At 41.1% G+C, this 22,331-nt stretch overlaps 2 protein-coding genes across 2 annotated transcripts in view; one reads left to right on the forward strand and one right to left on the reverse strand.

Annotated features, from left to right (window-relative positions):
• The window catches only part of c1qtnf4 (C1q and TNF related 4), a 50,531-nt gene extending 48,765 nt beyond the window's left edge, over positions 1–1,766 (forward strand). The window contains exon 3 of the mRNA XM_042489259.1: positions 376–1,766. Within this exon, the coding sequence (XP_042345193.1) occupies positions 376–1,179 (804 nt within the window). The 3' untranslated portion in view covers positions 1,180–1,766. The remainder of the gene's footprint in view (positions 1–375) is intronic.
• A 5,277-nt stretch (positions 1,767–7,043) lies between these two features.
• ndufs3 (NADH:ubiquinone oxidoreductase core subunit S3) lies at positions 7,044–22,205 on the reverse strand. The gene is made up of 7 exons (XM_042485061.1): positions 22,109–22,205; positions 17,510–17,575; positions 13,354–13,451; positions 9,288–9,437; positions 8,562–8,687; positions 8,320–8,439; positions 7,044–7,337 (listed from the first exon to the last, which is right to left on the reverse strand). Exons 1-7 carry the CDS (start codon positions 22,161–22,163, stop codon positions 7,167–7,169), a joined length of 786 nt encoding a protein of 261 aa, XP_042340995.1. The 5' UTR covers positions 22,164–22,205; the 3' UTR covers positions 7,044–7,166.
• Between the last annotated feature and the right edge of the window lie 126 nt (positions 22,206–22,331).

The raw sequence follows: 22,331 nt of genomic DNA on the forward strand, positions 1-22,331 counted from the left end.
GGGAGAGTTTGCAAACAGGAAGTGGGCGCCATACTGCTTCTTGCATAGTGAAAATTTGTTAGAAAAAAACAAAAATTAAAACTAAGCAGATCAAATAGAAACCAAGATACTGTTTATCACTCAGCTCCTGGTAAGAAATCAAATAAGGAAACACTTAGAAAGGTCTTAAATCACATCTAAGCTCTCCCACTGAATCACAGTGTAACATGGCTCTCCATCTGAGACGGTGCGTTTGTGTTTGGGTGGGGACTGAAAACAGAACAGAGGGGATTACACACCAAATTCCCCTGAATGAAGAGCTGCATGAGGAAGATGATGGGATTATGCGTGGTGTTGATGTAAAACAGGGATAATAAAGCTTGCTTCAACCCTCAGGTGCAGAGCCAGAGCGTCATGCTGCAGCTGGAGTTCGGCGACACCGTCTGGCTCCGTCTCCATGGTGACCCTCGCTACGCACTCTACAGTAACACTGGACACTACACCACCTTCAACGGTTACCTTGTCTACCCCGACACCTACGGCTTCCAGACACACCACCACCAACACCATCCCGCCTTCAACTCCCAGCAGCCCCAGCAAGACAACACCCCACTGGTGAACAGCAACCAGGCCACAGAGAACATCAAGACAAGAGACACAGCAGTTGTCGAAGAGAAAGAGCAGCAACAAAGGGAAGAAGAAGAGGAGGAGGACGAGGATGAAGAGGATGACCAGAGATCTGCTTTCTCAGTTGGGCGCACCCAGAGCATTGTGGGAGTCGACCAAGTGGGCATGCCGCAGCACCAACCAGTCAGCTTTGACACGGCGTTCGTCAACATCGGAGAAGACTTCAACGTGACGGAGGGAATGTTCACTTGCCGAGTTCCCGGAGCTTACTACTTCTCCTTCAATGTGGGCAAGCTGCCGCAGAAAACGCTCTCCGTCAAGCTGATGAAGAACCACCTGGAGGTGCAGGCAATGATCTACGATGACAGCCAGGGGGAGAAAGCTCTGCAGAGTCAAAGCTTGATGCTGTCACTGAAACCGGGAGACACTGTCTGGCTCTACTCCCACCAGAGAGATGGCTTCGGGGCCTACAGCAACCACGCCAAGTACATCACCTTCACTGGTTTCCTGGTTTATCCAGACATCCCCAACGCCACCACCAGCAGCCAATCATATGCAGACAAGAAACCCTAGCTGCAGCACATGGGCTAGGGACTGAACATTGTGGGGGGAATTCATGCCAAGTAGAAGAGTCTCCGAGTCCACCAGAAGAGTTCAGCGTGGAGAATATTTGTGGTTGTCTCTGAAGCTTCTTCTTCATATGAATTCCTTCGCAAAGTCACAGGGACCTTGGACTAAGTGCGGCGCTTAAATGAGAATCTCTTCATTTTCCAGTTAATGGCTTCCTGGGATATGACTTCATCACACTAAAATGTGGAACCTTCAATGACAGTAATGTGAACTCTAATTGAATATTTCACTCTATAATGAAAACACAGTCATTACCTGCTCACCTCTGTGTCAGCCCAACTCTTGTTTAAGTTAGTATGAACACCACAAGTTAGATATTGTATCTCTATGTGACTGGAATTAACAGCAGCTCAAAGAACAATCCTGTGTCAACAGTATTATATAATCATATGGTTAACAGTGGGAGCAAATGTTGGAAGAAAGTTGGTGCATCTCCCATTAAGGTTAAAAACAAAATGGAAGTTCCATCTGATTATCACACTCAAACAAAATGTTGATGGAATATATTTTTTACTGACTTCATCCTTTCTTTAACCCTTTGAAAACTAAGCAAATTGGTTTTATTTATTTCAACTTAAAAAAAAACTATCAAGTAAATTCGTTTTTTAAAAGTACAGGAAAATTGTGTTTTAAAAAAAGAATTAAAAAACTTCCTGAAAAGATTTTTTTCTAGAGTAATTCTAAAAAAAACCCAATTCTTTAGCTTTTCAAAAAATAACTATCTAAATCTACAAATTTCTTGGAATTTGTGGAACATTAAATACTTAAAAGGCATCTGAAGTCAGCACAAGAAAAGTGATGGCGCCCCAGGTTTCAGACTGTGCTTCAGTTTGGACTGAGGTGAAGGTGAGGAGGTAATCACAGGATTCTCATTTTGAAGTGAAATATTCCCGTAAGTGCATTTGTTATCCTCCTCGTCAAAGACTTGGTGTTTCTGCTAGTATGTAAAAAGTCTGTTAACTTAATTTATGTCTTTAGAGGCAAACTGATGAAACTGATATGAACAGTGTTTTTTGTGTCAAAATGAGTCTCTCTCTTCTTCATTGTGGAGTGTCTCTTGCTCCAATACTCAGCGGGAGCATAGGACAACAGGACGACACTGACATCGTTTTGGGAAAGCACAGACTGCATATCCATCCTGCACCGACTGTTGACCACATGCCACCTCTGGGCCTGCGAGGATATCTGAACCATAATTTGATTTCTAATTCTAGCAGCAGTTTAATTCATTTCTTCAGATGGCGACCACTGTGGGGAAAATTGAATAGCTTCTCCCAGGCCTCTGTAATATGCATGTCTGTTTAATTTCACACCGCCGGGAGAGAGATGATGCTGTTCAGATTGTAATGAACCCTGACTTTATGAAATCACCTCCTCTGTTGGAGAGGCACCATGTGAAGTGACATTTTACTGTGATTGAACATTTACAGCTAACTGGAGGTGAATTTCTGAGAAGTTCTGATATTAAAGAAAAAAAACTGTTCTCCTCCAAAGTATGACCATCGTTTGTAGCAGCAGCTTATGGCCAATAATAATAAATGGCCTGAGTAATTATGATGGAAACAAAGGAGGAAGTCAGGTGACTGAGTATAAACAGTGACAAAGACTGTGAAGAGAGGATGTTGAGGTAGAGGTAGTCAAACAAACATGATTTTGACTCAGGAGACTGCTGTTCATGTCCTGTGTGAAACCAAAAGTCGACATTGTCCAGTGGGGTCGTGGTCGATGAGGTGGGTGCAGATATATAGGTTATTGAGGAGGATGAGGGCATTCCAACACGTTCTCATCCCAAGTCGTCACATATTGACGCTTTGTCAGATGACTTTCATGTCTGCATATTACGATCCAGGTATCCGTCTACTGTTGATGTTCCGTGATATCACAACCAATGCTGGCATGTTAACAAATGCACATGGTGGAATTACACCACCGAAAGCACATGGTTATGTTTAGGCAAGTAGTTGAAAAAAAACATCACATTTAGACGGGAAGTGAACACTAGCCCTCTGTATGAAAGTCCAAGGTTTGCTGGATCCATCCACTGCCCCTTCTGCCTGCCCTATAGGGACCTTCATGTTCCTTATATTACATCAATACTGCTTGCATTTCAACTTGATGCCATCCAGCAGCATATCATGTGGAAGTGACATGTTTCATCCAACCGCGTTCTAAACTGATGCCACTCATCCATGTACCACGCTGCCACAGAAGGTGGCCAGTTCTGTCTAGCTGTGCTCTGAACTGATGCTGCCCAGCAGCCTATCACACAGCTGTGGAAGGTGGATCTTGGCGTGGTATTTGATGACTTCTGAATGAGAATGGGCAGAGGTGGCTGAACTAAAAGGCAGCGCTAGCAGTTCATCAACAGCTGTATTAGGGCTGTGCAGAGCAGAGATGATTAGCCAGCCGGAGGGATCCACAGCGGGACTGACACGCACACGCAGTCAAACGGACTACCATAACAACAAACAGAGAAGCTTCGATTACATCACACACAGGGAGAATGACTTCTTCCTCTGTTCAAGACGCCATTACTCCACTATGTGTTCACACAGCAAATAGTTGTTTGCTACTGTATTAATGTTGAAAGTCTCATATATAATCTGTAAGAATGGACCACAGCCACCCTACAATCCAGAATTTGACTGTTTTGGTTCACTGTCACTGATTACAGAGAATAGCTGGTGAACACAGTTGAGCATTTAGCAGCTAAAGAGACAGAGATTTCCCTCAGGAGTTGGTGGAGACCAAAAAACAGTTGAGTGAAGAAACAGTCCTTAATGTGAATTATCCCGAGGACTGGGCTTGTTTAGTGTAGTTGCAGTCGTATTTTGTTCAAAATATCTAAATGAGAAACAATCTGAGAAGTAAAAAATTAAAAAATAAAAACAAAAAAAACCCCAACTCTTGCATTCGAACTGAGGTCATGATCCGAGAAAGAGGTCACAAGTAGACATTTGAAGGGGTCACAAGATGGGAAATCTGGTTGTTGCAGCAACACAAGGATAGAACAAATCTGGATAAACAGAGAAAAATAAATAAAGTATAATAAGGACTGAAGTTAAAAAATGAAACTATACAAGAGAAATCAACCCTCTAAAAGCTGGATCGACATCAGTTTTCTTCTGCTGTGCTCAGACACAAGCTGTTAAGTTGTATGAAACCGGGGAAAATTGGTTTGTATTCTTTCAAAACCATGGGGGAAAGGCACTGAGCAACTAGGCAAAAAATGGCCCAAAAATTGTTAGAAATTACTGAAAGATGAAGAGAAAAAAAATTCTTTTAAAGAGGGAAACTAAAAAATAAAGACTTGGAAATATGTCCAGAACACTTTCATCATAATTATCATAATATATTTAAAAATGTTACAGTAAAATATAATTTCTTGCTAATTTTTGGGCCACATCTTTTTAAATTGCTCCTTGCCCTCCTCCCACGTCTTTACAAGAAATCATTTCAATTTCCTCAGGTTTCAAAGGGTTAAAACAAAATTACAAGATAAAGTGGTGTGATTATTAATATCACAATATCACAAAACAATGAAGCGATAATGTACTGCTGTACTGAATTGATACCTTGTACTTTTGTGTACTTTTCATTTCCATTTAAAAACTCAATTCAGGCAATACAGCATAGCGCATTTCTCTTGATATATTTGCCATGAGATATCTAAAGTAAATACCATCGATATGAGCCTGAGAATGTGACCACTGCCGTCAGAGTGGTGAAAAGATGATTTTCTTCTTTTTTTTCAAAGTCATATAAGTCTCCAACATCACAGCGTTCTCTTTGCCTCCGGGGAAAATGGCCTCTGAAAACTAATAAGAGACAGCTAGTGTCCGGCTTCCCACTCTCACCAGGCCTCTGTCCACCACAGCGTTACTAATCGACAATTTCCTGTCCTGTATGACCGCACCGACAGAAAGTGACACAATTTCAGACAATGAGATGCTAATTTTTTCCCACAGTATGAATTTATACTGTGAATGTGCCTCATTTCAGATCATAATGTATTCTGCCACAGCCGAACCCTCTGAGGATTCTCTCTCTCAGCCTCAGAAAGAGACCTGTGCACAGGGGCGGACCTCTGACTGCGTCACTTAAACTTTAAGACAGACCTGACCCAGTTCACTAAAGTTATGATCAGAACTCGAGGTGTGTGAAGTGATTTGAGCATAACTCACCGGAAGCACTTGTGTGATGCATGCATGTAAGTGAAAATACAGTGAATTAAAAAGAAACGTTGTCCTGACTGCTGAGCAGCTTCACGGGCCCAGCGACGCCTGCTAACTGTGTAATTTTCTGTACAGTAACTGACAATGTGTTGGATGTATCTGGTCTGTGCTTCTTTCTTTCCAATAATCGTGATGAAAGACGGATCAATGTGTATTAGAAATGATGTCGAACAGACATGAGTCAAAATGTTGTTGAAATATTTCCAAAATTGGCAATTGTGCATCCTAAAAGCACAAATGTACGGAGGCCAGGAAAGACCTTGCCTGCAATGTTTTAATTTTTTTTTTAATGATGTTATCTCAAAATCATATTAATTATTTGTTGTAATTAGACATTTTCAGCATAAATCAGTTGCTACAGGTGTCAAAACACCCTCTATGCATGCTGGCATGACATTCCTGATCTCTGATTAACAGTTGATAAGTAGCCTAATTATTTCTGGTGATAACGAGCTTTTTGTCTAAAGATAACAAGGCTAGATTTCTGGATAAAACAAAATAATTCATTTCTGATCTTGAGATTAAAAAATGACAGAAAATTGCAGGCACAGCCATTCTGTTTCCATACTTATCCAACTATGATAAAAAGAATTAAAACCACAGAAAAAAAAAAGAAAAAATCAAAAACCATTTTGACCCCTGTATTGTTTTCAGTAGTCTGGCCCATGTTGACTCTGAAATGTTTTGAGTATTTCTTACATGTAAAATGAATGCTTCGATTAAAATGTTTGAGAGAAAATAAAAGAATAGGAAATGTACAGCCTGAGCTGATTGTATTCCAGTGAACTGAGAAGAGAATTGTAGATTGTGTGCTGCAGCGCCATCTGCTGGCTAATCCCAGTGTGGTAAATTTGAAAAGCAGATCAAGACACAGAGAGGACTAACATGTATTAATTCAGTTACACAATTAATATAGAGAAAATTGTTGATTCAAAAACTGAAATTATCAAGGCAAAAAATGTTTTAACAGGTGCACTATAGAATTACTATTACTATGATAAAATGACAGCTTAACAGTTAACATCCATGTTTGTGACCTTGAATCTTTGACCACAAGATTCTAATCACTACATTATTGTGATTAGTGTACCTTTGTGCCAAATTTGAGGGAACTCCCTCAAGGCCATCTTCAGATATTGTGTTCACGAAAAATTAGATGGATACAAGATCACAGTGATCCCGACTTTTGACCACCAAATTCTAATTCGCCCATGGTTTAGTCAAAATGAACGTTTGTGGCAAATTTGAAAAGTTTCCATCAAGGTGTTCTTGACAAATCGCGTTCTCAAGAATGTGCCGGACGGCCAGATGGACAATCCAAAAATGTAATGCTTCCAGCCTTGGCTATCACCAGCAGCAAAGCATGAAACATCCCAAATAAATGAAGAACTTTGAAACACTCAAAAGTGCGTACATGAAACATAACTTGCAATGGAACACCTTACTTCCACTCCTACAAGTGATTTATGTGGACCAAACGGACCCAAACCAGGGGTATCCCTGGTTTGGGTCCGTTTGGTTCACATAAATGAGAAATGTTACCATCTTGCACAAACAACAGCTCCATAAAACTTCTTTTGAAGGTTGTTTTATTAGTATCTTTATTTACATAAATATTCCGGTTGGTTTGTTGAGGGTGCAGGGACACCCAAAATGACACTAACAGACAGAACATGGAGACAAAACAGAGGGACCTCATTTCTTCTCAGGGGCCGCGTCACCAGCCTCCAGTTTGGGTGCGGCCTCTTTGGGCTCTCGGTAGGCGGGGAACACCTCCCAGGGCGTGTTCAGGTCAAACTTCCTGAACTCCTGCGACAGCTCGACGGGCTCTGCCACCACACGCTTCACCTCGTCATCATAACGCACCTGCACGGGGAAACATTGACATTACAATTTTTTCATTTCACACTTACTGTAAACCTGTTTCATTTTATGTTATTTTGTATTTCTATATTTTAACTTCTGCACAATGTCTCAATGTAATGTCCCAGATTCTCATTTTACTTGTTCATGTTTTTTATTGTTTTAATTCTATTTAAAGCCCTTTCAGTGTTTTCATGGTTAGACATGATACATTTCAAAGACCACAAACTGTCAGGTCTTAATATAAGAACAAATGAGAAAATAAAATAAACAAAACTACATGAGAGGCCTTTCTTTCTGTGACATCCTGATCAAATGCCCCTTTTATTAAAATATGAATGTGAAGTGTGCATCCTGCTATAGTGACAAGTAAACATCCCAAACTTGGGTACTGTATTAATAAATAATAATGTCAAGGAAATCTATTTAGTTTCTTAAAGTATTTTGGCCTTTTAGACTATTCTCTCTTTTAGCACAAACGATCATTGGTACTGGGTGATTATTAATAAATTCCAATTTTGGCGTCCCATGATTACAAAAACAAGGTAAGCAGATACAGTACAACTATTAGTGTGGGGCTTTGGTTTTGCAATGATGCTTTCATTCTGTCTTGTGTTATAAAACCAGCACACTTCTTTTCTTTACAGCAGTGCATTCAGTTTTCAAAACAACAGGCTTAAATGAGCAGCCCCGCTATCTATGATTTTTAAGGCTTGTTTACGTCTAATAATATCAATAAATAAATGAATCAATGAATAAATAAAAATCACAGGATCCAGCAGAGTTTGAGAAGAGAAAAAAGCATATAATGGGTATTTGTTATTGTTTTGAAGATCATACACTGATGAATGAATGAATGAAGTGTCTGGGCTTTGCATCCCTCCTCTCTGTTCTCTGACAATATGCCAATACATCTGTAAATGAATCACACACTGATGAAGCTGAATGAAGCAGACTGTGTGGACATGCCACAGAAACAGCTCACCTCGACATATCCTGACAGAGGGAAGTCCTTCCTGAAGGGGTGACCCTCGAAGCCGTAGTCTGTCAGAATACGCCTCAGGTCTGGGTGGTTAGAGAAGAACACACCAAACATATCCCATATCTGCACACGCACATACACGCACACACACTTCCTCAGGTTGTCTGTGTGGCTGCCAAAAAGTCATCAGAACTCAGGAAACACTGTGGTGATGCTCCAGATTGGACCTGCAGATTATGACTCACCTCCCTCTCGTACCAGTTGGCAGCCATGTGCACCAGGACCGCAGAGTCCACTGGTGTCAACTCATCTGTGTATGTCTTAACACGGAGACGAGAGTTGTAGCGCAGCGACAACAGGTTGTACACAATCTGTAAACCAGCACACACAGATACACACGCATCATATAAGTTATCGATCATTATCAAGTTTCAACGTCAAGTTGGCAACTCAAAATAACATTATCAATGTTAGTATACCCGCCTGGCATGCTTTAGAGTTTTAAGTTTCCTGGCTTCAGCTAATAGATGCAGATAATAAAATGTGCAACTACTAAAAGTCAATAACAAAATATATAATTTTAATTTATATAATTGTTGACACTCTTTCCAGGCTTTCTGACATTTCTGCAGCCTTCAAACTTCACGCAGACGTCACAACTTGGCAACTCCGTTATTACTGAAATTTCCAAATATCTAATTTGGAATTATGAGATGGCTGCATTATGCGTGCATGAAAGCTTGGTGAGTAAAAACCCCTGTGTGACAGCTGACGTAAAACAACTGATCAGGTTGGCTCTATAAAGCTCAGTACAGCTGATCCCAAATCAGTTAAAAAAAAAACAAGGCCCTGGTGAGCCCCAATACTAATCTTTGAGAGTGAAGAGACATCCCTGCTGTTTTGTGTGTGTGTGTGTGTGTGTGTGTGTGTGTGTGTGTGTGTGTGTGTGTGTGTGTGTGCGCGCGCGCTACCTCAAAGCGGTTCTGCCGTGTAGGGATGTCGACAGCAGTCAGATCAATCATGTTCCTGAACTGTGCATTGGTGTGGTCCCTCAGGAAGGTCAGCACAGGGATCACTCCGTCTGGATGGATCATCACCTCCAGCTCGTTATAACAGGTTACCTACACAAACACACACAGTGGAAAACTGACAAACTCTGCCTGAGTCTGCAGTGGTACAGGTCTTCTCAGGCCTGTGCTGAAGAAAGGTACGCCCTGATGTTCCTGATGTTTGATGCATGGCAGCAACTCTCACCTAAGTCTCTACTGCACTACAGAACTGGACGATATGGCTTTAAAATAAAATCACAATATTTTAGGCTATATAATGATACACAACACGATTATTTTTAGGGATTTTTTGTCTATTGATAGAACACATATAATTGTGAAAGGGGGAGAGAGAGGAGATGACATGCAGCAAAGAGCCAAGGGAGCAGCCTCTGCACATGGGGCGCCTGCTCCACCAACTGACCTACTGGGCACCCCATGTATCACAATATTTTGAAATTTCCTCTATACGGCTGTAAAATACTAAAATGCAAAGGCATAAATGAACCACAGTTACAAATAAAGTAGCTTCTGCAATAAATCAAAGTTACCTAAACTACTATTATAATAAAGTCTAATAAAATACCGACAGCATACACCAACAAGCCGGTCGGACCGGAGGGGAGAAACGAAACAAAGAGCCAGACAAAAAGAGGGAGAGAAGTCGGTGTCACGCTGAGGCTGGCCTGACTCGGAGCGGGAGCTGTTCCTCTACCAAGCCTTCTTCTGTTTAATGCCTAATGCAGGAGAGTGAAGCAGATAAGACGTGATTTTTACTCACTCAGCAGCAGGGGATCTGGTACTGCTCTGCGCACATCTTCACAGAGACATGGTTAACACCTGACATCCCGGATCAAGCTGTTGCACTGGATGGACTGAACTTGTGTCAATTCTCCCCTCTGGTCCGACCAGCTTGTTGCCGTATGCCGTCGGTGGGGATCCTTTCACAGTCTGCTGCATTCAGTCCAAGCCCCACACAACTTTTCCCAATGCTGATAAGTGCCACTCTATCGTAGAAAAGACGTGCTTCAGCAGAAGGGGCCACAGTGTTGAAAAACCGTTGCTGAATGAGCCTTAATCAATCGCATCTCATCCACTTTTTCTCCAGCAAGCAGACATTAGCCAGAAGACGGCTTGGTAGAGGAACAGCTCTCTGTTCAAGTCGGGTCAGCCTCGCCCTGATACCAGCTCTCCTCCCTCTCTTCGTCTGGTGCCTTCGGTTTCGTTTGGTTTCTCCCCTCCCTTCTCTGGACGTTGATAAGTGCCACTCTATCGTAAGAAAGTTGTGCCTGGTGCCGAAATAGCGGCATGCGATGTGTAGTATGAAAAAAATAGCAGCAGTTCAGTAAATCATTCAAACATTATTTTACTTATGTGACTGCGGGCCACGGTGCCACATGTGTGAGCAGTAACAAAGGTAAATTAGTTTAATTTTATAAATAACAGGGACACCAAAAGCAGCACAAAAAAAACAAAAACAAAATCTGATTTAAATGACATACTATCACTATCACACTATCTGACAAATAGCCCATTACTGTTAAAATACAGACTACATAGATTACTCTGAGTTATGCACTAGCTAGGGAAAAGTAATTCTCTGTACCACATTTATATTTCATCATCCTAAATTCTGATCTTATTTTATATTCTGATCTTAATTTATTATTCTGATCTTAATTTAATATTCTGATCTCATTTTATTTTTCTAGTCTTCCGTCTTTTTATGTGAAGCACTGCGGCTGCATTTCTTGTATGAAGAGTGCTATACAAATAAAATGTATTTTTATTATTATTATTATTAAATGTTTGCAGTTTTGGTTTAAGAATATAAAATGCTTTGCAAAGAGGCCGTTGTGAAAGAGATGACTAAAAATCAGTGGATGCATTTTTGGAGCATCACTACCCCCATGAAAGACTGACATTAAATTGCATTAAGATGTACAGTCATGTGAAAAAAATTAGGACACTCTATGAAAGCCTGTGTGTTTTTTTTTTTTTAACAAATTTAGACATATAGATATTTAATATTGATTTTAATAATACTGAGAGATTTAAGTAATATAACTAAACAATTAAAACTGAAGAATTAAAAACATTCTGTAAAATGTAATATTATAAAAATGCAATTTCTGGTTAGGAATAAATTAGGACCTCCCCAAATTTATTCCCACTTCAAATGGCTAAAATCCCACACAGGTGTATCACATCAGGAGCACATGATCAGAACATCATTACTCAGCATTCTGAAGGAGGCTTGCCCTATTCAAACCTCTGACAATTAGTTTAGTGTGCTCCTGACTGTTGACGTGAGAGTGAACACCATGGTGAGATCGAAAGAGCTGTCTGAAGCCTTCAGAATGAAGATTGTAGCAGCTTATGAGTCTGGTAAGGGATTTTAAAAGATCTCAAAAGAATTTGAAATCAGCCATTCCACTGTTTGGAAAATAGTCTACAAGTGGAAGACATTGAAAACAACTGCCAACATGCCCAGGTCTGGCCGTCCAAGCAAGTTCACCCCAAGAGCAGGCCGCAAAATGCTAAAAGAAGTCTCCAAAAACCCTAAAATGTCATAACGGGACCTACAGCAGGCTCTTGCTACTGTTGATGTAAAAGTGCATGCCTCTACAATCAGAAAGAGACTGCACAAGTTAAACATTCATGGGAGGCATGCAAGAAGGAAACCTTTGCTCTCTAAGAAAAACACAAAGGCCAGACTGAAGTTTGCCAGAGAGAACGTATACAAAGGCCGGGACTTCTGGAACAATGTTCTTTGGACAGATGTGTCTAAAATTGAATTATTTGGACACCAGAACAGAGGACATGTTTGCTTTAAACCAAATACAGCATTCCAGGAAAGGAACCTCATTCCAACTGTGAAGCACGGTGGTGGAAGTGTCATGGTTTGGGGATGCTTTGCTGCAGCAGGACCTGGCCAGCTCACCATCACAGAATCCACCATGAATTCTACCGTGTATCAGAGGGTGCTTGAGGAACATGTGAGACCATCTGTAAAAAAATTAAAGCTGAAGCAGAACTGGACCCTGCAACATGACAATGACCCAAAACATACCAGTAAATCCACCAAGGACTGGCTGAAAACTAAGAAATGGAGAGTCCTAGAATGGCCAAGTCTAAGCCCAGATCTTAATCCCATTGAGATGCTGTGGGGTGACTTGAAACAGGCTTAACATGCAAGAAACCCCTCAAACATCTCACAGCTGAAAGAATTCTTCATTGAGGAGTTGGGCAAACTTTCCTCAGACCGATGTTAGAGACTGGCATATGGCTATAAGAAGTGTCTCATTGAAGTTATTTCAGCCAAAAGGGGGAACATTAGCTATTAGGGTATAGTAGTAGGGTGTCCTAACTTTTTCCTCTGTTAGGATACGCATTTTTGTTGATATCTTTTGTTTAATGAGTAAAACAAAGTTAATTTTTGTTGTTTACCTGCAATAAACTTTCTTTTCCAGAGATAAATAAAAACAAAAGTAGACATCAATATGTGAACATTTCTTAACAAAGAACTGAATAATTAATGGAGTGTCCTAATTTTTTCACGACTATATTGTTCTATAAATTAATAAGTGCAGGTGTGCACAGCTGCATTGACAAGTAAAGGCAGTCTATATGGCCTCGTTTAAAATGGATGTTGCAGCAGCAACAGTGGAGATAAGAGCTTTTTTTGGCCAGCAGTGCTCTGAAGTGGCTGCCTGATGGGAGCAGCTGAGAGGAGTGGTGAAGGAGGTGTGAGGGCTCCTCAGTGATGGAGTCTTCTTTCTTTTAACTGTATGGCTGTAAAGGTCTGAGTGTTTGGTTTGAGTGCAGCTGATTTTGGCTGCATGCTTGATAACTCTTTGCTTGCTCTAAGCAGAAGTTGTACCAAGATGCAATGCTGAATGGAAGGACAGCTGTTTATAATACCCCATCTGACTTTAACACCTGTCAGCCTCCTCAGGAGAAACATGTGCTCTGAAGCTGAACTGACCTGGACCTGCTGGACATATTTGGGCAACATCTCAGCCACGAACTCCCCAAACGCTGCCAGCTGGTTGTGAGTGACAGCATCCTTGGGTCTGATGGTGGCTGCAGGAAGGACAGATGAGAAAATGTTGCAGTATGACATGGTTCATTGTGCTCCAGTTTGTGTGATGTGGTTTTCTTTGACATCAACATGTTGTCAATTGAGATCCAGTTCCTTAAACATATCATCACGTTTCAGTCACAGAGCAAAGCATGCGTTATGCTGAGGAAAAAATCCTTGTTTAACACTTACGGATGTTTCAATGTACTTCCAGCGGACTCTTCTGACCATCTAGAGCGATAAATATTCGTCTGCTGCTCTTTAAAGATTTTTATCTGTTTTTTAATTTGTCTCTTAATTTCCAAATCCAAACCAAATAACAGCTCTCAGTGTTTCCTCTACACTCATTTAGGAGTGGCGGCCCGCCACTCCTAAATCCTACCCACCGCTCCTTCAAATGTCGTTTTTTTTGGGTTGTTTTTTTTTTTTTAAATTGCAAATACACCACCGCCGCATCACAGCACAGTCCTGCACTGCGTTGGGTGTCGCGAGTGCTGAGGCAGATAACTATCTTGCTCCGTATCTACTCTTTGGGGTAGATACCACCGCCCCCTCCCACCCCCCAACAGAACTTATTGGTGCCGACGTTAATTAGCTACTCGCATCCAGGCATCAGGTCGGAGAGTCAGAGGAGTGTCGGCTTGAAAATAGCGTGCAACTTACCGGAGAAAAGGTAGACTTATTAGCTTAAGAAAACTTATAATAGATTTTATTAGTTAAATAAACATTCGCAAAATATTGATGGCCAGCTAAGGTTACGTAGCTTAAGTTAATTGGGCCCGGTGCCAACTCAACTCAGTGTCGCTAACGTGAGTAAACTAATTGATAGCATTAAGCGATATACACGCCATGATGTAACTGCTGACTGCATTTTCAGATGAGCTTGTTCAAATATTTTTCAAAGAAGAGAAAGACACCTGATGAGGATGGCGCTAGTCAGGTATCATTAGCCTTTTTACTGACTCAAATTATGATGGTTAGGTAAAAAATTATGTTCACACTTGTAATCAAATGTGACGTGAGTGTAAATTATCTAACGTTAATGTTTTATGTAATCGTATAAGACAAGTAACAGACAGGGAGGAGCAGTGGAACAAAGTGAAGGAGAGCAGAGTACAGGAGGGGGAGTGCCGAGTGAAGGAGCAGGAGAGCAAAGTGATGGTGCAGGAGAGAGAGATGAGAGTAGAGGAGAAAAACATAAAGGGAAACACAGGCTATCAGGCTGGGACCCTAAATGGGTTGAAAAAAATAAATAAAAAAAATAAATAAAAATTATTGTTTCTATTTGTAGGTGAAGACTGACTTGAGAAACAGGCTGCAGGGGGATCACCCTGCAGCCTGTATGCTGCTGAGCATCAACGGGCCACCTCTTGGGGAATTTCCGTACAACAGAGCCTTAGAGCTGCTCTACAAAAAACCAAGAAAAGTCCATTGTTCTGAGCCTGGGTGCAAACTTTGCCACTGATTACAGCCCCATCAAGAAATTATTATTTATTGTTTTTATTATTTTATTGTTGAATTTTTGTTATTATTTTTTATTTTTACATTCAGCCTTTAAAAAGCGTCATTTGTTTACGCCGCCACGGCTCCCCGGAGAGCCTGCCCCCGCTGCTGAAAAAAATCCTAGAGGAAACACTGGCTCTAAATATCATACCTCATTGCTCATTTTGTACAACACAAGAAAAATATTAACATATTCTAGCATATGATAATATCCTGAGGCCCTCAGGAGTTTGTTTGTTTTTACCTGTCAGCTGAAACTGTGTGATATTGGTCCAAACTCACATTTTTTAGTGGACTAAACTTAACGAATCCATTCACAGTAAGCCTTGAAGGTGGGGAGTCAGTGAAGACAGAGATCAGTGGCTCAGCCACCCTCTGAGTGCTGGTAAATGACAATCTTATCATAGCAGTCTACTGCAGTGGTGGGAAGTAACTAAGTACATTTACTTAACTACTATAATTTTGAGCTAATTCTTTTCTTTGAATATTTCCATTTTATCGCACTCCAGTCCATCAATATTGTTCTTTTCACTCGACTATATTTAAGGACTCCTGACAGCTACAAAGCCCTCCCACGGCCTCACTTTGGCCTATCAGATCATATTTCTCTGCTCCTCCTGCCAACATACTGTCAACCGATAAAGAGGGTCAAACCAACAGTTAAAACTGTTGAAGTGTGGACAGATGAAGCCACAGCTAAAGATGTCTAAAGATGCTGCCACTCAACATAACAAGATCAATCTTGAATATGCATCTTCTGTGACATCATATATCAGCAAATGTGTTGATGACATGGTGATCACAAACACAGTGAGATCATTCCCCAACCAGAAAGCCAGGGGACAAGGGGACATACATCATCGCCAGAGCACGACTGAGAGCTGGCATCAAGGAGACAAAGAGGAGATACCAGATCCAAAATGTCACAAGCTACAGAAGCAGGAGCGCCCCGATCATATGTGAAACCACGCTGCCGCACGAACTGAACACTTTTTACACTGGCTTTGACCTCCTGAATCAGGACTCAACCGTGACGTCTACTCAGTGACCACAGCAGCTGTGAGAGAATATAAACAAGTCTGCCAGGCCTGACAACATTCCTGGACTAAAAACTTGTTGTGATCAGCTTGTTAATATTATAAATGACATTTTTAACATCTCACTGTCACAAGAGACTGTTCCCTCCTGCCTCAAGACAGCCAACATCATTCCTGTACCTAAAAAGTCTGCTGTGTCTAGTCTTAATGACTACCTCCCTGTGGCTCTTACCCCCATCCTGATGAAACTGGTTTTCTAGCACATCAAAGACAACATCCCTGCCAGCCTGGACCTTCACCAGTATGCTTTCAGAACCAACAGATCCACAGAGGACACCATATCTACTGTTCTTCACTCAGGCTTCACTCACCTGGAGAATGAGAACAGCTACATCAGGATGCTGTTTGTTGACTTCAGCTCAGCATTCAACACAATCTCTCCCATGAAGCTGATTGGAAAATTCAACACACTGGGCTTCAGTACAATGCTCTGCAACTGGATACTGGACTTCCTTACATGCAGACCCCAGAGAGTTCAGATTAGCAGTCACACCTCCTCCACATTAGTGCTCAACACCGGAGCCCCCCAGGGCTGTGTGCTCAGCCCCCTCCTGTTCACAATGTACACCCATGACTGCACTCCCAAACATCAGGAGAACTGTATTGTGAAGTATGCGGACGACACCACCATCATCGGCCGTATTACAAACAACGATGAGAGTTCATACCGGGAGAAAATCAACAACCTTGCAGAGTGGTGCACAGAGGACAACCTACTGCTCAACATCAGTAAAACCAGGGAGCTGATTGTTGATTTTAGAAAGAAGGAGGCAAAGACACACACCCCTGTCTACATCAGCCGAGCTGAGGTGGAGCAGGTGAACAGCTATAGGTTCCTTGATATTACTATTACTGAGAACCTGTCTTGGTCATCACACATCACCACCCAGGTTAAAAAAACACAGAAAAGACTCTACTTCCTACAGAAACTTAGGAAGGCTAAATTCCAGAGCATGATCCTGGTTAAGAAATATCACCAACTGGCATGGTTCATGCATGGCCCAGGACAGGAAGGCTCTACAGCGGGTAATTAAAACTGCCCAGAACATCACTGGTTCCCATCTACAGAGCATCAGTGACCTCTGTGAAGTGAGGTGTCTGCACAGAGCCCAAAGAGTACTGAAAGACAGCAGCCACCCAGACACAGTCTGTTCACCCTGCTGCCATCTGGAAAAAGATACAGAAGTATCCGCTGCAGAACCACCAGACTACAGAGCAGCTTCTTTCCCCAGGCTGTGAGACTCCTCAACTCCTCCTTTAACACCAAAAAAATGTAGCAGGATGAGCAGAAGAAAATGGATGGATGGATTTTGATGCCAATACTCTTGTACGTTTACTTGAGTATGTTTTTGAGTGAAGGAATTTGACTTGTAACCAAGTATTTCTACACTGTGGTATTGCTACAACTGAGTACTTGTTCCACCTCTGGCCTCTTGCTGGTTCAGTCAGCGTGTACTTACGGCTGGTCTCGGTGGTAGAGCTCTGCAGCCTGGTCTGCTGCTGGAGGAGACACGAACTCCTGGCAACTAGAAAAGAAATAACAGGAGGAAGGAGAGAAGTGAAAAATGATTACAAACTTGCTGCTGATGACTCAGCAAAGCAGCAAAAATCTTTGGTGCCAGCCTCCATTTAGGACTCATACTCCTCCAAAGTGAGGAAACAGTTAGGTAGTATCACGGCAGACCATCACACCCTGAACAAAACCTGTTCAAACTTCTGTTCAAACTGTAGCAGGCACACAGAATATTACATACTTTAAATTTAAAAACTTGGTTTTCTAGATCTCTAGATATTAGCCAGAAGTCAGTCCTTGACTGTTTGGACATATCTTTAGTGCACCAAGTGAATTGCATTTTGTCTGGATTCCTATGTCTCCATATGTCAAAACACTTCAGATTTAGGCATAGGTTGTCAAATTCAGCAGTACAGTTGGCTCTTATTGGTCTCAGTGTAATACAATCTAGTAGAGGATCTTTTATGGAGTTCCAATCTCCTCCTAAAGTTAGCTTTACATTAGGAAATATATTTATTAAACTAGATATGTTCTCTTCAAACTCCTGAAACAGTGCTCTATTCTGTGAACTGTTATTTGTAGCATAAATGTTATCCATGATTAACACACATCCCTTTTCTCCAGCACTAAAAGTAACCATCTTCCATAGTCATGTGCTCTGCTTTTCAAAACATTACCACTAAACTGTCCTCTCAAAATTGCAACACCTGTGGATGCATTGGTTCCGTATAACATCCATATTATCACCCCATTGACTCTTCCAGAAATTATAGTCAGATTTTAATGTTTCTTGTTTCTTGTATAAAGTAAAAAATCAGCCTTAAACCTCTAAACAAAACAAAAAAATGCTTTTCTTTTAAATATATCTCTGATACCCTTAACATTGATTGAGCACACTGATAAAGACACTTTCCTTCAAATAAAGAATTAATTAACCAAAATTTTCCACCTCAAAACTGAGGAAAACATGTACCATAAAGACATATACATGTATAGGCCTAACTGTCAAAAATACAACCAAAATACTGCTGTGCCAGGCGCTGCCTTGCTTCAAAAGCTTAACTTAATTGACTGCCAGCATGACGCCGACATGCATACCTTCTATGCCCGCAGCTCTCTCCTATCAATTAAGGCTTTGGCTCTGACAAAAAAGGCTTTCTTCCCTTCTCTGCGTGCCGCTTAAATCTCAGATCACAATCTGTTTCCAGTCTCCTTGTCCTTAGTTGTCTTCTCAAAACCTCAGCTTCCTGGACGCGAGGTATTCTGATCCCTTTGCATTCTTCCAGATGAATTTTTTGACTGATCTGGATGTAAACCTGATGATCCATGGATGTATCCTCTCTCTGTCTCTGTCTCTCCATCCGATCCTGTGGGTGATGTCGATGTGGAGCTGCAGATAGTCACCGAGGCCCGGAGCGATGGCACGGCAGATTTCAATCACACGCTGTTTGAGGTCTTCTCCCTCCTGTTCTTTCAAAGCGTACAGCCTCAGGTTCCATCTCCTCTGGTACCGCTTTCCTCGTTCTCCTTATCCTCCAGCTCTGCGAGCCTTTTCTCATGAGTGGTGACAAAGGTTTTTAATGTCGTTACTTCAGTTTTCACATCTTGGAGCTCTTTAAATAAAATTTCAGCGCTTTCTTTCAGTGCGTTGATACTTTCAGTATTTTGTTTAATCAGCGTCTCCAAACCGTCTGCCCTCTTCTCTATGCCATCTGCCCTTTCGTTTATTTTGTCCACCAGCAGTCTCACAATGTTGTCTTGCAACTCGACAAGGGCTGGCTCAGATCTCCACCGCTTAGCAGCCGGAGCGTGTATCGGAGAGTCGGCCTCAGGTGAGGGGTCCCCTCCCCTCCGTCCAGGTGTGCATAGCAGTGCATGTGAGCGGCAGTGGTAATCACCTCCAAGTCTTTTTCGGCGCCAAAGGAAATTCCGTTGGTAATTTCAGTTAGAGGGTGTTCCTCAAGAGGGATTTGTTTGTTCATCACCTTTTTCCCTTTTTCTTTGTACTTCCTTCTTTCAGCCATGGCAGTAGCCGCATGGCCTCCAGAAGGACCTGGCATTTCAGTTTTCCCAGCTGCAGGTGTAGGTAACTGACTCCCTGTACAGCGGCACTTCAGTTACTTGTTGAGCTGGTTGCTGTTTTCAGGCATAAATTGAGGTTTGTCTACACGGTGGCGTCAGCAGCACATGTCGAGGTCGCCATCTTGGCCACCCCACCTCGAACTAATCGCGATTGATTACGTGAATACGTCGATTCACATAACGTGCGTCACCGCATCGCACCGTTTCACACAGCGCGCCTCACGAGAGCGTGAGCAGCGTGTAGCGTGTTGTTTTTTGTTTTGGTGCTTGTGTATCAAGTTAGAGCGTGCACACTGTTCGCCCGTCAGCGCTTGTCAGCTGCAGCACATCTAGAGAAACGGTGGCTTGACGTTTTTTTATGCATGATGCTCACGTTTGTTGACTCTACCACTTTATACTGCAGTTTAAAGTCTCTCTCTGTATACAAATATGTTTGTTTTACCTCAACTTCCTTGCTTCCCTTTCAAAACAAAAGCTGTCTGACTGTGTCTCCGTGGACAGAATGTCATCAGTTGCTGATACAATGCATTTTATTTTGAAACATTTACAGGCACTGTAAATGCCACTGGCTTGTCAGCTGTGCAGGAGCTTGCATGACTTCATAAATGAGAGGAATATGTGCTTATAAATATGAAAATACAGCACTCATATCAGCAGGCAGCGATATGCCTTTAAAGCCCAGTTAAGGCTGGTTACAATTATTTATGTTAGAGAAAACTTTTAGCGTTATTCAAATTGCACTAATTTTACTGTAAGATGTTTTGTTGGACTGCTAGATCTGCGGTTTGTTACTGTAATAGAGTAACTGTTTTGTTAAGTGACTTGAATTTTACATTGTTTTATTTATTTTGCTGTTGGATTGCTAAATGTAGATTGCACTACATTCCTTTTACTTGTGTGGAACAAGCTCTTGTGCTAATTTGAAGAGACTTTATGTAAGACTTTAAAACACAGATTACCAGTTAAGACTGAGCTATTTTTTGTTGGGGAATAACGCCCTGCAGTGTATGACAAGTTTTAAAATGTTATTTTCTGTAAATTTGTTTATATAATTATCAAGTAATAAAAAAAAAATTAGTCAGATCAATTTAAAAAAATTAATTGATAGCTTAAATTGATTTTTAAAAAATTGTTAAGTGCAGCCCTAGTGTGTTCATACTTTGTTCCTATGTCATTCCACTTTATTGCCCATAACTTTTTTATTAATTGAAATGTTACATGCATTAGAAATACATTTATTGGGGGAAAAAAAAATTGTTAAATACGTATTTCTCCCACTGTATTGGAGCTTAGTTTGGTAAATGTTTCTTGTTTATTAACTTTACAATATTCCATGATTTAACCCTATTTGATTTATAGTATTATTGTTTGGGGAATAACATCCCTCTCCAGTCTTCATAAACTTTATTGGCTGCAAAAACAACTTGTAAGATTGGCCACTCTCTCATCCTCTAATGAGTCCTCTGTTCCACTTTTCAGGAAACTGAACATTCTCTCAGTATATGACAGAAATCATCACATATGTGTGTTTATATATAAAAATATGTTTTTACCTTCTTGTATACCATCATCCTATAGCAATTTCTTTATATTTAATCCACAGATTCACTCATATAATACTAGACAGGATGATGAGCTTCACCTTCCATTTTACAAAACAATACACTGTCAGTCTTCTTTCAGATAACTCAATGTGCAAATATGGAACGATACAGTACACATTATAAAGAGTTCATCATGTTTATAAAAAAAAAAAGAAAATATCATTACATTTAATTCATGGTGTTATTTTTACCCTTTTTCCTTTCCACTTTGTATTGTGTTTTATGTCCTTGTTTTTAAAAAAAAAAATTAATTACTGTTTACTGACTGATTACTTTGTAAGCTTTGTTGTCATTTATCTTTTGTTGTATTTTTCTGTAAAATGTTAATGGGGAAATTTTATTTATTTATTTATTTTTCGTTTTTGTTTTCCTCTTTGCAGCTGTTATTGTTTACAAATAAACTGATCTAAATTTATACCTGTGATTTTACACAACAGTGGGATGTTTATGTTGTCTTTGTTTTAAAGCGTGGGTCTGTAGCTGTACACGAGAGCCAAAAACACGAATTCCGTCCAACGAGGCTGTAATACTGTCGACTGATTCTACAGAGCTGCAGAGCGACTTGAGCAATGTGAACGATACGCCAAGAATATAAAGCAAAAACATTCTTCCTACATCCTCTCACTACATTTCTGTGTGTCACGGTCTAAACTCATCCGTCACACAGAAACAACTCGAACCGTCCATCTTTTACACAGGCTAACGTTAGCATTAGCTAGCTCGAAGGTCAAACCTGACACAGCAGACGGTTGAAAATGACACGATGGCGTTTTTAGTGGCAGATAAACGCACACAAACTTATACGGACGCCTGCCGCAGACAGTGTGTTTAAAATTAAAATTAGTCCCAAGACAACTTACGGTTATAACTCCTTCCAAGACCTCCGCGGACAAACCGAACCAACGACGCCGCCATGTTTGTTCGCTACAAGTATTTGACTGTTTGAGTGTCGCCTCCTAAAGGCCAGGAGGAGAACAGCAGGGAGGACATTCTTCCTCGTCTGTTGCCTTTTAATGGACTACTTGGCGCGTTTGCTGCCTCACTGTGGTTGCAGAGGTCTTTAGATCTTAGTCTGTACCATAG

The sequence above is a fragment of the Plectropomus leopardus genome, chromosome 1 (assembly GCF_008729295.1).
Source record: "Plectropomus leopardus isolate mb chromosome 1, YSFRI_Pleo_2.0, whole genome shotgun sequence".
NCBI lineage: Eukaryota > Metazoa > Chordata > Actinopteri > Perciformes > Serranidae > Plectropomus > Plectropomus leopardus.